The 12,785-nt window shown below is 34.4% G+C and overlaps 1 protein-coding gene across 1 annotated transcript; it reads left to right on the top strand.

Annotated features, from left to right (window-relative positions):
* Nucleotides 1-1,014: 1,014 nt before the first annotated feature.
* LOC132555641 (sodium/mannose cotransporter SLC5A10-like) lies at nucleotides 1,015-10,790 on the top strand. Its single transcript, XM_060219993.1, has 15 exons — nucleotides 1,015-1,104; nucleotides 2,048-2,123; nucleotides 2,540-2,640; nucleotides 3,134-3,193; nucleotides 3,681-3,785; nucleotides 4,385-4,490; nucleotides 4,939-5,019; nucleotides 5,233-5,438; nucleotides 5,937-6,072; nucleotides 6,572-6,679; nucleotides 6,940-7,090; nucleotides 7,647-7,815; nucleotides 8,134-8,349; nucleotides 9,889-10,024; nucleotides 10,555-10,790. The coding sequence occupies exons 1-15, from the start codon at nucleotides 1,015-1,017 to the stop codon at nucleotides 10,788-10,790; spliced, it is 1,977 nt and encodes a 658-aa protein (XP_060075976.1).
* Nucleotides 10,791-12,785: the final 1,995 nt, after the last annotated feature.

The following is a 12,785-nucleotide window of genomic DNA, read 5'->3' as shown; positions in this document are numbered from 1 at the left end:
ACCCAGTAAAATCAAATGACCACCGTCTTTCAATAATGAAACTGCATTTTTGCACACTCTTACTCATAACCGATTTTTTTCTTATCGTATCGGACTGATAACGGGCATTCAGGATTTTATTTTAGGTCATGCATATTGTGCATTGATATGGATAAGAGCTATCTAAAAATGCAGTGCAGATGATAAGTCAAGTGTAAGATATCAAATCTAATTCAGTGTTAGGGTTATACATAAGGAAGTACTGTTCCCTTTTTGTTCATTTAAGGAAACTTTATTTGTACACAAAATCTTGTGTATAAATTCAACAAATCAGCAGCTTTAGAATTACACCACCGATATCACGTAATTCAACAGTCAGCATTTTACGTGGAATGAAGTAAAAAACATTCATAACTTGATTGATATTTTGAGATTCATCAAGGACTCCCTTATCTGGAAGAAAAAAATACTTCAGTAATTAGCGTTTTGAATTTCATATAGTTGTTTACCGCTGTTAGAAATAGTATGCATTGCATCAAAGATGAATCGGTACAGAGCTCTATCGTCCCATTCTCAAGATTCAGTCAATTTTGCGTCGGTTTTCGGATCGAAACAATTGTAATCAATCGTTTCTAATTTAATATTTTGGTAGATACTGCATCGATTGTAAATTTGTATCTATAGGCACTTTCCATTTTGTGTCTTTTGTATATGTTTGGATTGAGTGCAATCAAGGTTTAAGTACAATGATTATCACCATTATCACAGAGAAATGTAATCACTTTTCCTATAAGTATATGTTGTTATCGCGTACCTTTACGACACACTAAGACTATGGATACAATACCACGACACTGTTTACAAAGTCAATATACGGTTTACGAATGGAAGAATGTTATATGAAGATTAATGCTACATGTTGCAATAGGAATGCCAACAATATTATCACTTCACCATCTAAACACATCAGCAGTTATATCTTGGTTAAGAAAATATGACAGAAATTGACTGTAACGGAGACGGAAATGGGTTAGTATGGCGGATAACATGGGCAGTATAAACAACTGGCCGGACATTTTGGTACTTGCTGTATATTTCACAGCTGTGTTGGCGATAGGATTATGGGTAAGTACGTGTGCAGCTATTTTACTCTGTAAAACGTAGGAAAGAACTATTTGATGTATTTAAGTGTATTCATGTATTTAAAATCAGGAACAATGACAAAAATGTAATTGTAATCAAATGTCAAATGTCATTCAAGTACATTGTTAAGAGTTCATCATTTTATTCTTTCGACCATCACTGGATACTGTACGTGTATTTAGTTTAGCGGTATCCTAATATAACCCCCATTCTCGCTAGTTTAAATGCAGTGCTAAAATTTCTCCTTTCTGTTGTTTGGTTTACTATCTAAATTTCGCACACTAATTAAAACATGAGTTGAAAACAGTTTTTCATTCAATATTGTTCATTTAAACAAATAGTTAGGCTTAGTAAAACCTTATACCCATGGGCGTATGTTTATAAAGAGTCCCTATTTCTTTAAATGGTATATCATTTATGTTGTTTAAGTCTTATTACCGATACATCTTAATACAAAGCCATATATTAACTTTCGATAATTCTAATTGACGTACGCATTGCTATGATAGCTTTATGAGACTGATAAACTAGTCGCAATATTATACTACACCATTACGTGTAAAATGCCAAAAGTCGTTCCGGTCTATGAACATGTCATAACAGATGTGCTTCCCCTGAACATCTTGCTGCTTGTTATGTGGGCTGTCATGACCAGTTAGCAACAAGAAATGGAGCTAAGAAAGGGTTTAAACTTTATTTTTACCATTTTTGCGCGAATTTAATATTCGATTCTGTCAAGACACGCACGCATTTATTATGTCTTTTTGTTTTACCTTTCTGGAACTTTTGACAGGTTAAGATGCAATGTATGTGTATGTAATGTTAAATGAAATATTGTTTTAAACTAGTATCTATGCTCAAAGGAGAAATGACATATTTCTGAAGAGTCACACTTGTGCTGTTATGAAGTTGTTCACAATTTCAGTCGATGAGGAGATCGAACCGAGGAAGTGTCAAAAGTTACTTCCTCGCTGGACACTCTATGCCATGGATAGCGGTAGGTTTCACATCACTGAAAATACTTACTCGATTTATACAACAGAACAGCTGGAGGAAAACATAAATGTATATATATACAACACCTTAACCAGTATCAACAAAAAAAATGATTCAAAAGTCTTTTGAACAACATGTTTTAATCCTACGAAAACGGTTTCAAATAAGATAGAGACATTGTTACTGGTTATACAATACTTTGAAGGTGATGATTTCCTGCCTTCAAAAGGGTAATGTAAATATCAACTTTGTACAAAATACACGTAAAATGAATAGCACATATTACTGCAAATTACGAATGAGATAAAGTGGAGTCAAATAATGAATTGAATTTCATCACAGATAGTGTGCTACCCTTCTAGGACTCGTCAGTGATTTTATAACACATGCTATATAAACGTTATGTATCCCTTTCAGATAGGAGCTTCCTTATTTTCTAGCAATATTGGAAGTGAGCATTTTGTCGGTTTGGCTGGGTCGGCAGCGTCGAGTGGAATCGCCAATATCACTTTTGAATGGATGGTATGAGGTTGTTTTCTTATTCTTTGTTTAAATATCTACACACCAGCTTATGTCGACACATTTTCATTTCATTTCAATACGGAATTTCATATGAGTATCGCTTAAATAATTAAACGCACAGTATTCTATACCAGCGTATACTCCGAGAGTCTTTGTTGATTTATAGACACAAAAGAAATAATGGAAATCATGAATAAATATTTTTCTAATCAGATTCTAATCTATGAAGACTCCAGTGGGTGATTTTTAATGGGCAGACGGCTTTCACCCTTCTTTCTTCCACCATACACTAGGGTGAAACATTTAAGTTGAACAGATGTTATAAGTTTTTCATTTCAGAATATTTTCATTGCGATGATTATGGAAATTAAATTGTATGATTATATTTACATACGTAATTCAAAAGCTCATGTAAGGACTCACACATAAACAGGTATTTGTATGATATCGATTATGTTTTATAAAACTATGTGTGTCGTCTATTTCATTTCAGTCAACATTCCCCATTTTGCTACTGGGATGGTATTTTCTCCCCGTCTACATTTCTGCCGGTGTAAGTAAATTCTAACAAAGTATTTGTGTCTTCCCTCTATCATCATGTCAAACATCAAACGCCAGGAAACCTTTCGAATACTTCAATGATTTCATAATAATCCATTGATATTCATGTTAAGCAATGTAACCAGCAACTTATTTATACATGAGAACACTTTAAATTTAACCATTGATAAATGTTTTCATCTCCGAATTGTTTTTTATAATTGAAAAGACACAAATGTTAATTCATGTTTTGTATTTGTATTTTTTGCTTGTTTGATTTCTTTGGAAATAGACAATTACATCACTTCACCAACTTAACATTAATTTAGATATTTGTCAACATAAAAATTGAGCAAAATAATAATTTCTACCTAAATGATGATGGACCGTTTAATGTTTCACTCAAGATAGGAATGAAAAGATAACATTTAAAATGAATGCTTAGATAAATCTGTTTGTCATTTTCTATACATAACCTGTGATATGTTTGTGTCATTAAGGTATACACGTTACCCGAGTATATGGAGAAACGTCTGGGAGGTAACAAGATCAGAATTTATCTCTCCTGCCTCTCTCTCCTCCTCGCTATCGTCACCAAACTTGCTGTAAATATAACCACTTAGTACTGTACTCTAAAAATAGTAATACTCGTACCATACCCAATCTCGCGGACATTAAAGGAAATTAAATGCTCAGTAAACATTTTAATAGTGAATTAATATCGAAGAAAATATACATTTTATGCCTGGATCAATGGATACCATTTATAGACATGCGCGAAATTTCCTAAAACAGAGGAAAAAAGTAGTCTCACGAAATGATACAGCTATACAATGACACATACTACATAACATAAATGTTAATTGTGCTTCACAGAAAAGAATAACGTAGCTGTTACCATGGAAATGGAAGTTGAATTTAAACAATGATTTACTGTATATCTAATAGCATGTAGAGTAAAAACAATTCGATAGAAAATATTCAAATTATTGGACAGAAATATATGTTTTTAAATGAAAGGGTTTTTCTCCAAAGATATCGAAAGAAGATGGAATAGTTTAATTCTAAATAGTCTTTATAGAAATTATAAAGAAAACTGTCAATGACAAGATAACACTTTGATCTGAACAGATGAGTTGAATAAACATTTATACATATGATTTATTCTACATAAGTTTTGATGCTATGTTTAAAATATATGCAGGTGAGCATGTTCGCTGGTTCCCTCTTCTTACAAATGGCTACAGGTTGGAACATGTATGTATCTGTCATCATCCTTTTGGCTGTCACTGGTTTCTACACCATACTTGGTAAGTAGAAAATCTACACTTTATATGATGATGGTGATATTTGAATTTCACGATTATTATTATCTAGAAAGAAGAAGAATCCCCACTTTGAGTTCTTTTCTTTCCATAACGTCTCATTTTGATTTTTGTCCTTCAAGTTGCCATTTTCATAAGTATTTTCATATGCTTACCTGTATGCTGAATAAATTTGTTATGTATACATACTTCGAAGGTTGTTATGTTCGATACTAAGAATATTTACTGTTTTACGAAAACAAATAACGCCTAAGTGATGTACATTTTCTCTGGGTTATGAAAGGGACGAAAGTTTTGGATTCAATTGATCTTTTTTTCGCGGTTTGATTCAATCCCTGAATAAAGCCCATTGAAAATGACAACAGTACTTGTCGATCTCGTTAGCGGTGGTGTCTACTTGTTTGACATTTTGGCACACGTGTTTATTTGTAAGGGGGTCTTACAGCTGTAATGTTCACGGATACCTTCCAGACTGCAGTGATGACGGTTGGTGCGTTTTTGTTAATGGGAGTGGGTACGTAAATAGTTGTTCCATATTAATAAAATCAGGATTGAAATTGTTATATATGATACCGTACGCTCATTATTTATTATTATTATTGTATTTATTAATTTTCAAAATGTTCTTTGTATGTAACATATAAGAATCGCATATATTTTCTGTAATCAATTTGTGTCAAGATCAAATATAGAGAACAACCGTTAAGTCACATTATTATATCTTCAGGGATGTATAAAATTGGAAGTCTTGAAAATCTAGAAAGGAGATACATGAATTCATCTGCTACTATACAGCTTGTGAACTCCACATGTGGCCTACCAAGGCAAGACGCATTTCATGTGTTTCTTGATCCAGCCGGAAGTGTGCAGCCATGGCCTGGACTAATCATATCTGCTTCTCTCATTTGTTTGGCATACTGGTGCTGTGACCAGGTGGGCGAAGCTTGATTTTAAACAAGTCTCTTCTAATTCAGGATGTAGTTGTCGAAGACGAATGAAATCTTCAGAATGGCAAGCAGTTTGAGACGCATCTTTCACTTCTGTCCGTCCTCTGGAATTATAGAAATATTGGCCATGTACTAGCTAATTGAATTCATGGTTTTAAATTCAAATAGATAAATCATTATCCAGATTACATCAAAGTATGAACGATTAAGAAGCTGATTTCGAATATGGGGATCCTTTTGACAAATCAAGTGTTAGAAAGTTTATTTCAGCCATCCTGTCGTGTGCTTTCATTAACAATTTGTTATTTTTTAGAATGATCATGTGTATTTCTATTTACTAGATAGTGGCAAAACGAATGCATCAAGTTTGAATTTAACAAATCGAAATAATATCTTAAAATGAAGGTAGGCGGGAAAAACTATCAAGAAGTACAAAGTTGCCAAAATGGCGTTGCTTTCATAGTTATTGAAATTATTGTTGTAGATAATTGTACAAAGATCACTTGCTGCGAAGAACATTGAGCATGCTAAAGGTGGATCTGTCGTAGCGGCTTCTTTGAAAATTCTTCCGTTGTTTCTCATGGTCATTCCGGGATTGATCAGTCGTGTCTTATTCCCAGGTGAATAAAGAAAATAGATTAACATTACTTCATATCAATGCATTTTCATGGCCCAATTACTTTTCATGATCTGTCGATTTTCTGAGGCGGGGCCTGACTAAAAGAAAGTAAGTTCTTGGAAAATAGTATTGTGTAGATGGTAAAAAGGATAAGATTTTTTTATAAGACGTTCTCATTCCCATCTTAAAATGTCTTATGTATTATATTTGCGTATCGTTGTATACTATTCTACTACTATATGAACATCAGCGAAGAGCTGTATTTTGAATCATTAATTACTTTACACCAAGCCGCTGCATACAAACAAATAAATGAAAACAAAGAACTATAATATCGGACTTTTGATTGTTATAGATAACTATACCTAAACATGTACAATAATAACGAGCATTCGAACAAGTAATCAAACACAAACTACCAAACAAAGAAACAAACAATGAATCAGACCCGGTGCTATAGTGCATTCACAAAAAAGTTCTTATTCCTTTGTAATGTCTAGACGAAGTAGCATGTGCCGATCCTGAAGAGTGTATGAGAATTTGTGAAAATCCTGTTGGATGTTCTAATATAGCCTACCCTAAGATGGTTCTGGAACTTTTACCTGACGGTAAGTAAAGTTAAACACAAAATCTGAAACATGCTGTCACTTCAGATACAACGAATGATCTCCCATACGTTGTTTCTTTTTTCCAATTTTTGTATGTTTTTCCTACTAAAGTGTTATTTTGGTCTGATATTACCATCAACGTATGTTTTTATTTGAAAATTGTTCACATTTCAAATGATCTTATTCTGTACAGTTTTTGCACCAATGATACATTTTCCACATATATTTTGTTACCTACATAGAACTATTTGTTTTATAAGGATTACGAGGATTTCTTATGGCTGTAATTTTGTCGGCCATCATGAGTTCCCTGACGTCCATCTTCAACAGCTCTAGTACTTTGTTTACCATGGACCTGTGGAGACGGTTTCGTCCAAGATCTACTCAGAGGGAATTACTTATTGTCGGCAGGTAAAGATAACCTACAACATAATGGTAACTATGAATGTATTTGTGTAAACAAAAATGATTCATCTATGGATTGTCTGCAGGTATGTCACATGTTACCATATTAGATCGACGGATGTATTTAGAAAGTTTCGACCACGGACTAAACCATGGAAGAGATATTCTATTCAATGTTAACGGTTAATGAAAATGTTTATCAATAGTTTCTCAGTAGATGTAATCAAGAACTATTCGATTGTCATTTTAATTCTTTGTTAGTATATATATATATATATATATCAGGGTGGGTTGGGTATGTTTGTTTGGGGGGTGGGTGTGGGTTACAGATAAACTTGAAAATAGAAAATATTAACTCACATTAAAAAAACAACAATCTATTGAGTAATCAAGAAATACTAAAGTAATAAGACAGAGTATGTAATACAAATGAATTTCTCCATTACAGTAAGAGTTTGATTAAAAAGATTGGTTGTAGTTTCAATAAAATACCATCTTGTGAAAATGATATTTGAACACTCTATTGCTGGAATGTATATTTATCGTTGTTCTCCTAACACAGAATCGTGATTCTGCTCATGTGCGGACTAAGTATCGTTTGGCTCCCTCTTATTAAAAGTGCCCAAGGTGGACAACTCTTTAACTACATCAATATGATGCAGGCCAATATTATGGCTCCTGTTGGGGCTGCCTTCGTAATGGCGATATTTTGGACGAAAGCCACAGAATGGGTGAATAATTTGAACGTCCTGTCTTTCCGTGTCACTGTCTGACAATGTTAACAGATTTTCTCTTTTCTAATTGTGAAATGTGAAAAGAGACTTTTAAGCGAGAATGCTTCGATATGTATAAGAGAGTTCCTATATTGGATATGAATATTTAATTAACATAACGTTTTCAATTTTTATTTAAATGAGATATTTTACCCATATAATTTTTTCAAGTGAAAAGAAATAGCAGACCATAATAAGGCATACTTCACTCTTTTTACATTAATTTAGCAACATTATTCTTTTTGCTGGTTCTTTTCTCTTTAAATCTACATTCAGGGTATAATCGGAGGGTTGATGATAGCCCACGCTTGTGGGATTATACGACTGGTATTGGAGTTTGTGTATCCAGCGCCACCGTGCGGAGAACCAGAAACTAGACCAGCAGTTTTGTATAAAGTTCATTTTCTTTACTTCGGAGCGTTATTGGCATTCATTACGCCTATTTCCATAGCGATTATCAGCATAATAACTATGGGGCAGCGTAAACAAGAGGTAAGATATATATTTCAGTTAATCATTTGTTAATTAAAAGATCGAGATCGGGACAAGTACACGGCTTGATACAATATTGCCTCTTTAGAACGAGAGGTATTGATATAATGACATCCTGCCCCCTGTCCCCTCCCCCCACCACTCTCTAGACATTAAACGAATTTTTTCAGAACAGGAAGTGCTGTATCATTTTAAAAAGACGTGTTCGAAAAGGCATTCCCGAAGAAGATGCTGATTCCATTGTCTTTTTGGAATAGATTCGTCATTAAAAAACAAAACAATTAAAAAGATAATCAATCAACAATTTCTATTGTGCATGAAAACGTCAATATCGGTCATACTCACTACGTTGTCTCATACTATTGACCAGACGCTGAAGCTTAATCTGAGGAAACCTCTGCCACTCCTGCACCCCGTTATTCTCTAAATAATTTGACTTTTTGTCCGATTTGGGTTTTTGCTTGATGACGTGTGAGCGTCTCTGCTCACTGTTGACGATAGTTTAGCACTATGCGGGCTTTGTGTGGTTTGGCATTACCATCCAATGCAAATGCCGATCTGCCAATGGATGAGCATTGAAATGCGGAACGGCTTAAAGTCGATGGTTCTGAGTACGGTGCTTCTGCCCATTTAAAGTTTTGTCAGTGTCTTTCAAGCGAAGCTTACATTATAGAGAAAATCATATCCAAACAGTAACACCGCCACCGCCAAATGCTGTTGCGTCCAGGTGGTATGTTCGTATTTCTTGGTCTCGAAACACAGACCCTGCCGTCTGTCGGTCTCAATAAAATGCGACTGTCATCAGACCAATAAACCCTTTGCTAAGACCTAACGTTCCATGTTCGGTTATCACGTGCCCATTGTGTTCTTGCTTGTTTGTACCTTCCAGTCAACAGAGGACATTTTACAATTTGGCGAGAGCAAAGTGGCTTGATGTTTAAAGCTCTCTCTGAGTCAAGTTGACAGTTGTGAATGAAGCTTCCCTTGTCAGTCAACACAATCTTCTCTGTAGACTTTCAAGTCTGGAAACTCTCGTCAACACGCCTACTTTGTTCAGAAGCTAATTAACCGTTGAATAACAGAATGGTGGACATTAAAACGCGCAGCCATTTGCCTGAATGGCACATCACCTTGAAACGTTCCAGAAGCGCGATTTAGCAGGATTTACCAGTAATACTCGTGCAAACGCTGCTTCAACTTTTTACCCTATTTTAAATGGAGCTATCGTTACGTTGGGTATATTGCTTGGTGGCTTCCGGCACCAAACATAAAAGGAAACACTGGAAGGCGAACAATAAGGTTTTCATTTTTACAAAGGAAAAAAAACTTTCATTACATACTGAAATTGATGGTCCCTAATTCATGGCCAAATGTATATGAGGAAGTTGAATCCTCTTTCAGATTCTACTAATTTATGAAGAGACCCTTGAAAGAATAATATCACAGCACGTCAAACTATGACGAATATACCAAAGGAAATCATTAGAACGACGCTCTCAATAGCATTATACTATAGCATAAGGAATTCCTCTTTTCTAGTTAGAAGGACTCACCTGGTGGACGAGAGTAAAGTATAAATCAACTGAACAGCTCAGTGAGGTCGAAATATCGACTGACTACGACAGCAAAGTCAAAAGAAACACAGAAATACCGGATACAGAAAAACAGAACTCAGGTACATGGTCCCGATTGCGTCAGGGAAATACTGAGAAACGCTGGAAAATATTTATAAAATTTGACCTAACTTTTCATTTGATAGGTAGCAAAGTAGAGCCCTATCATTGTTATATTTTGCTTCGTTTTTATGAGCATGAATGACAGATTTTCATTGCTTGTCAGTATTTATGATCTTCATTGTACTTTTTCATGGGTCTCTGTTTAAATATGTTGTCTATACTTTCCTTTGGGTTACATCGAAGTGCCTTTCAATTCAAATTCTGTTGACATGTCTTTGCTATTGTAATAGTCAGCAACATTTTTGAAGACAGATTCAAGTTCCCCTTCAAATGTACGGTTTCATAATTTCTTCATGCAACGTTTTTTCTTTTAATTACAGTTAACTTAATCTGATTTGTCGATTCTGAAATCTTGGTTCTAATTTTCCTAATTTTGAGATAATGCAGTTGCTTGTAATTTGTTTAATTCGTATGATAACGTGATTTTTTTTTATATAAAGATACATATTTACCTCACTGTTTTTTACAGATGAAGCAGAAGGACACTTGGACTTTCCTCAAGTCGAGTGTGAGAAAAAAACCCGGAAGCAGAGGTTTACCATCTTTCTATTTGGAGAGCCTGAAAAAGAACGGGAGATAACCGTGATGACTTTACGTCAGAAACAACTCTTCATGAAAGAGAAACCAAGAGTTAAAAAGATCCTAAATGCTTGCACAATGGTCGTTATTGGTGCTGTGGCGTTCCTTTTTGGCTATTTTGCATGATTGTTATATGTACTTAGATACTAGTTCGACTGATATATATGATATATATATGATTACCAGAACACGTGACTTATCCATCAGAGATTTAGGGTATAATTCAGCTCATCTTGGACGATAAAAAAAAACAAATTTGATATTTTGCAGCGATGTAGTGTCGGGAAAAAATCCACTGGAAATGACTTAATACCTATATGCTGTATACCAAAGTTTAAAGAAAGCAGTACCTATTCGTTTAATATTACCTGAAAATGCGTTAGGTTCAAGTGCTTGATCTCACTACAAAAATAACGTTGAATATTTTTTGTATACAAAATTCCAATCAATATTTTTTTGTTTGTCACATTTTGACCACTTTTCAATAAATTACAAGTTGTCTTCGAAATAAAAACTAAGCTTGCTAATTTTATCTTCTACTGATATCAAACTAAGCGGAAATGATACATCTACGGACTATACACACTAAAGTCCGATCATGACTGTGAACCCAGCAACTGACTTTCCAAGAATCGCCTATATTAGCCCCCTGCCAAGGTGTTTCGAAGGTCCTTAACTCTGCACCGTACGTGACGACAACCCACGGCTTTCAGCATCCGTCTGCCTTTAACATTCAAGGCAATGCCCTCAGTGTCCTAAATCTGACATAACCTGATATACAGGCTATAGTCAAAACGGAATTGTGCCACTCAGCCGAAATCAATGCACTTTAATCTGAAAATGACGATTTAATATATAAACTAGATGATCAAAGAAATCACAATGGTGAATGAAGAGCTTACAAAGCTTAGAAATCCAACGCGAGGAATCTTGTGAAGTCAAAACATATCTTTTACACAACGATACTATCATACTTGACAATATCATTAGTACAGAGCAAGACGTTTCTGGCGCCATTAAAATATTAGACAACATTACTAGTACAGTAAAATATTAGACAACATTACTAGTACAGTAAAATATTAGACAACATTACTAGTACAGTAAAATATTAGACAACATTACTAGTAGAGTAAAATATTAGACACTATTACTAGTAGAGTAAAATATTAGACACTATTACTAGTAGAGTAAAATATTAGACACTATTACTAGTACAGTAAACATTAGACAACATTACTAGTACAGAGCAAGACGTTTCTGACGCCATTAAAATATTAGTTGTTTCTAAAGCATCTAATCCTGACCTTATAAGTGGGTTCTTTTTAAAGGAGGAAACAACATTTCACAGGGCCTCTTTGTAATCTTTTTAACAAATCACTGTCCAATCAATATCATCACGAAATGTGGAAAAAGAATTACGCAATACCTTAATTTTTAAAAATGCGACACAAGTACTGTATCTAATCATCATCCAATTCCATTGATAAGTATACCAGGAAAAGTAATGGAATTTTTAAATATGTATATAATTTTTTGCGTGGTACGTCATTTTTTCGCTGAACATATGTCAGGTTTTAGAAGAGGCGGTTCCACTATAGATAAACTCTTGGCCGTTACACATGACATTGGTAAAGCTTAGATAGTGGGAAGGAGGTGCAGGTTCTTTTTCTAGATATAAGTAAAGTATATGATCGAGTGTGGCATAAGGGCCTCATTCATAAACTGAACAAAGCAGGTACTTCGGGAAAACTTATAAGGTGGTTCAAACGTTATTTTTGTGATAGGAAACAACGAATTAAGATTAACGGAGAATTCTCAAATTACAGTACTAACAAAGCTGGGGTTCACCAGGGCTTTATATCAGGACCTTTATTGCTTTTTATATAATGATATAATTTCGGATATTAGCACTATTGTTTGCTTATCACACTATCCTTTATCTCATGATAGACATCGCTGTTATTTCAGTCAATATTATAAATAATGATCTATTTAAAATTGATACGAAGGCTAAATAATGGTTAGTTACCGAAAATAAAACACAGTCATTACTAATAAGTAAGAATTTGAATCTTCAACAACTCTGTATGGACAATGCGAACATGAACCAAGAAATAA

Source organism: Ylistrum balloti, unplaced genomic scaffold (assembly GCF_031769215.1).
Source record: "Ylistrum balloti isolate Yb309-2 unplaced genomic scaffold, AGI_CSIRO_Ybal_v1 Utg370508, whole genome shotgun sequence".
Classification (NCBI taxonomy): domain Eukaryota; kingdom Metazoa; phylum Mollusca; class Bivalvia; order Pectinida; family Pectinidae; genus Ylistrum; species Ylistrum balloti.
This window is presented reverse-complemented; position numbering and strand designations above follow the sequence as displayed.

Coding starts and splice junctions, on each gene's coding strand:
- LOC132555641 (XM_060219993.1), top strand. CDS start 1,015: ATGGCGGATAACATGGGCAGTATAAACAACTGGCCGGACATTTTGGTA. Junction 1,105..2,047: donor TGTTGGCGATAGGATTATGG/GTAAGTACGTGT, acceptor TCACAATTTCAG/TCGATGAGGAGATCGAACCG. Junction 5,439..5,936: donor CATACTGGTGCTGTGACCAG/GTGGGCGAAGCT, acceptor TTATTGTTGTAG/ATAATTGTACAAAGATCACT.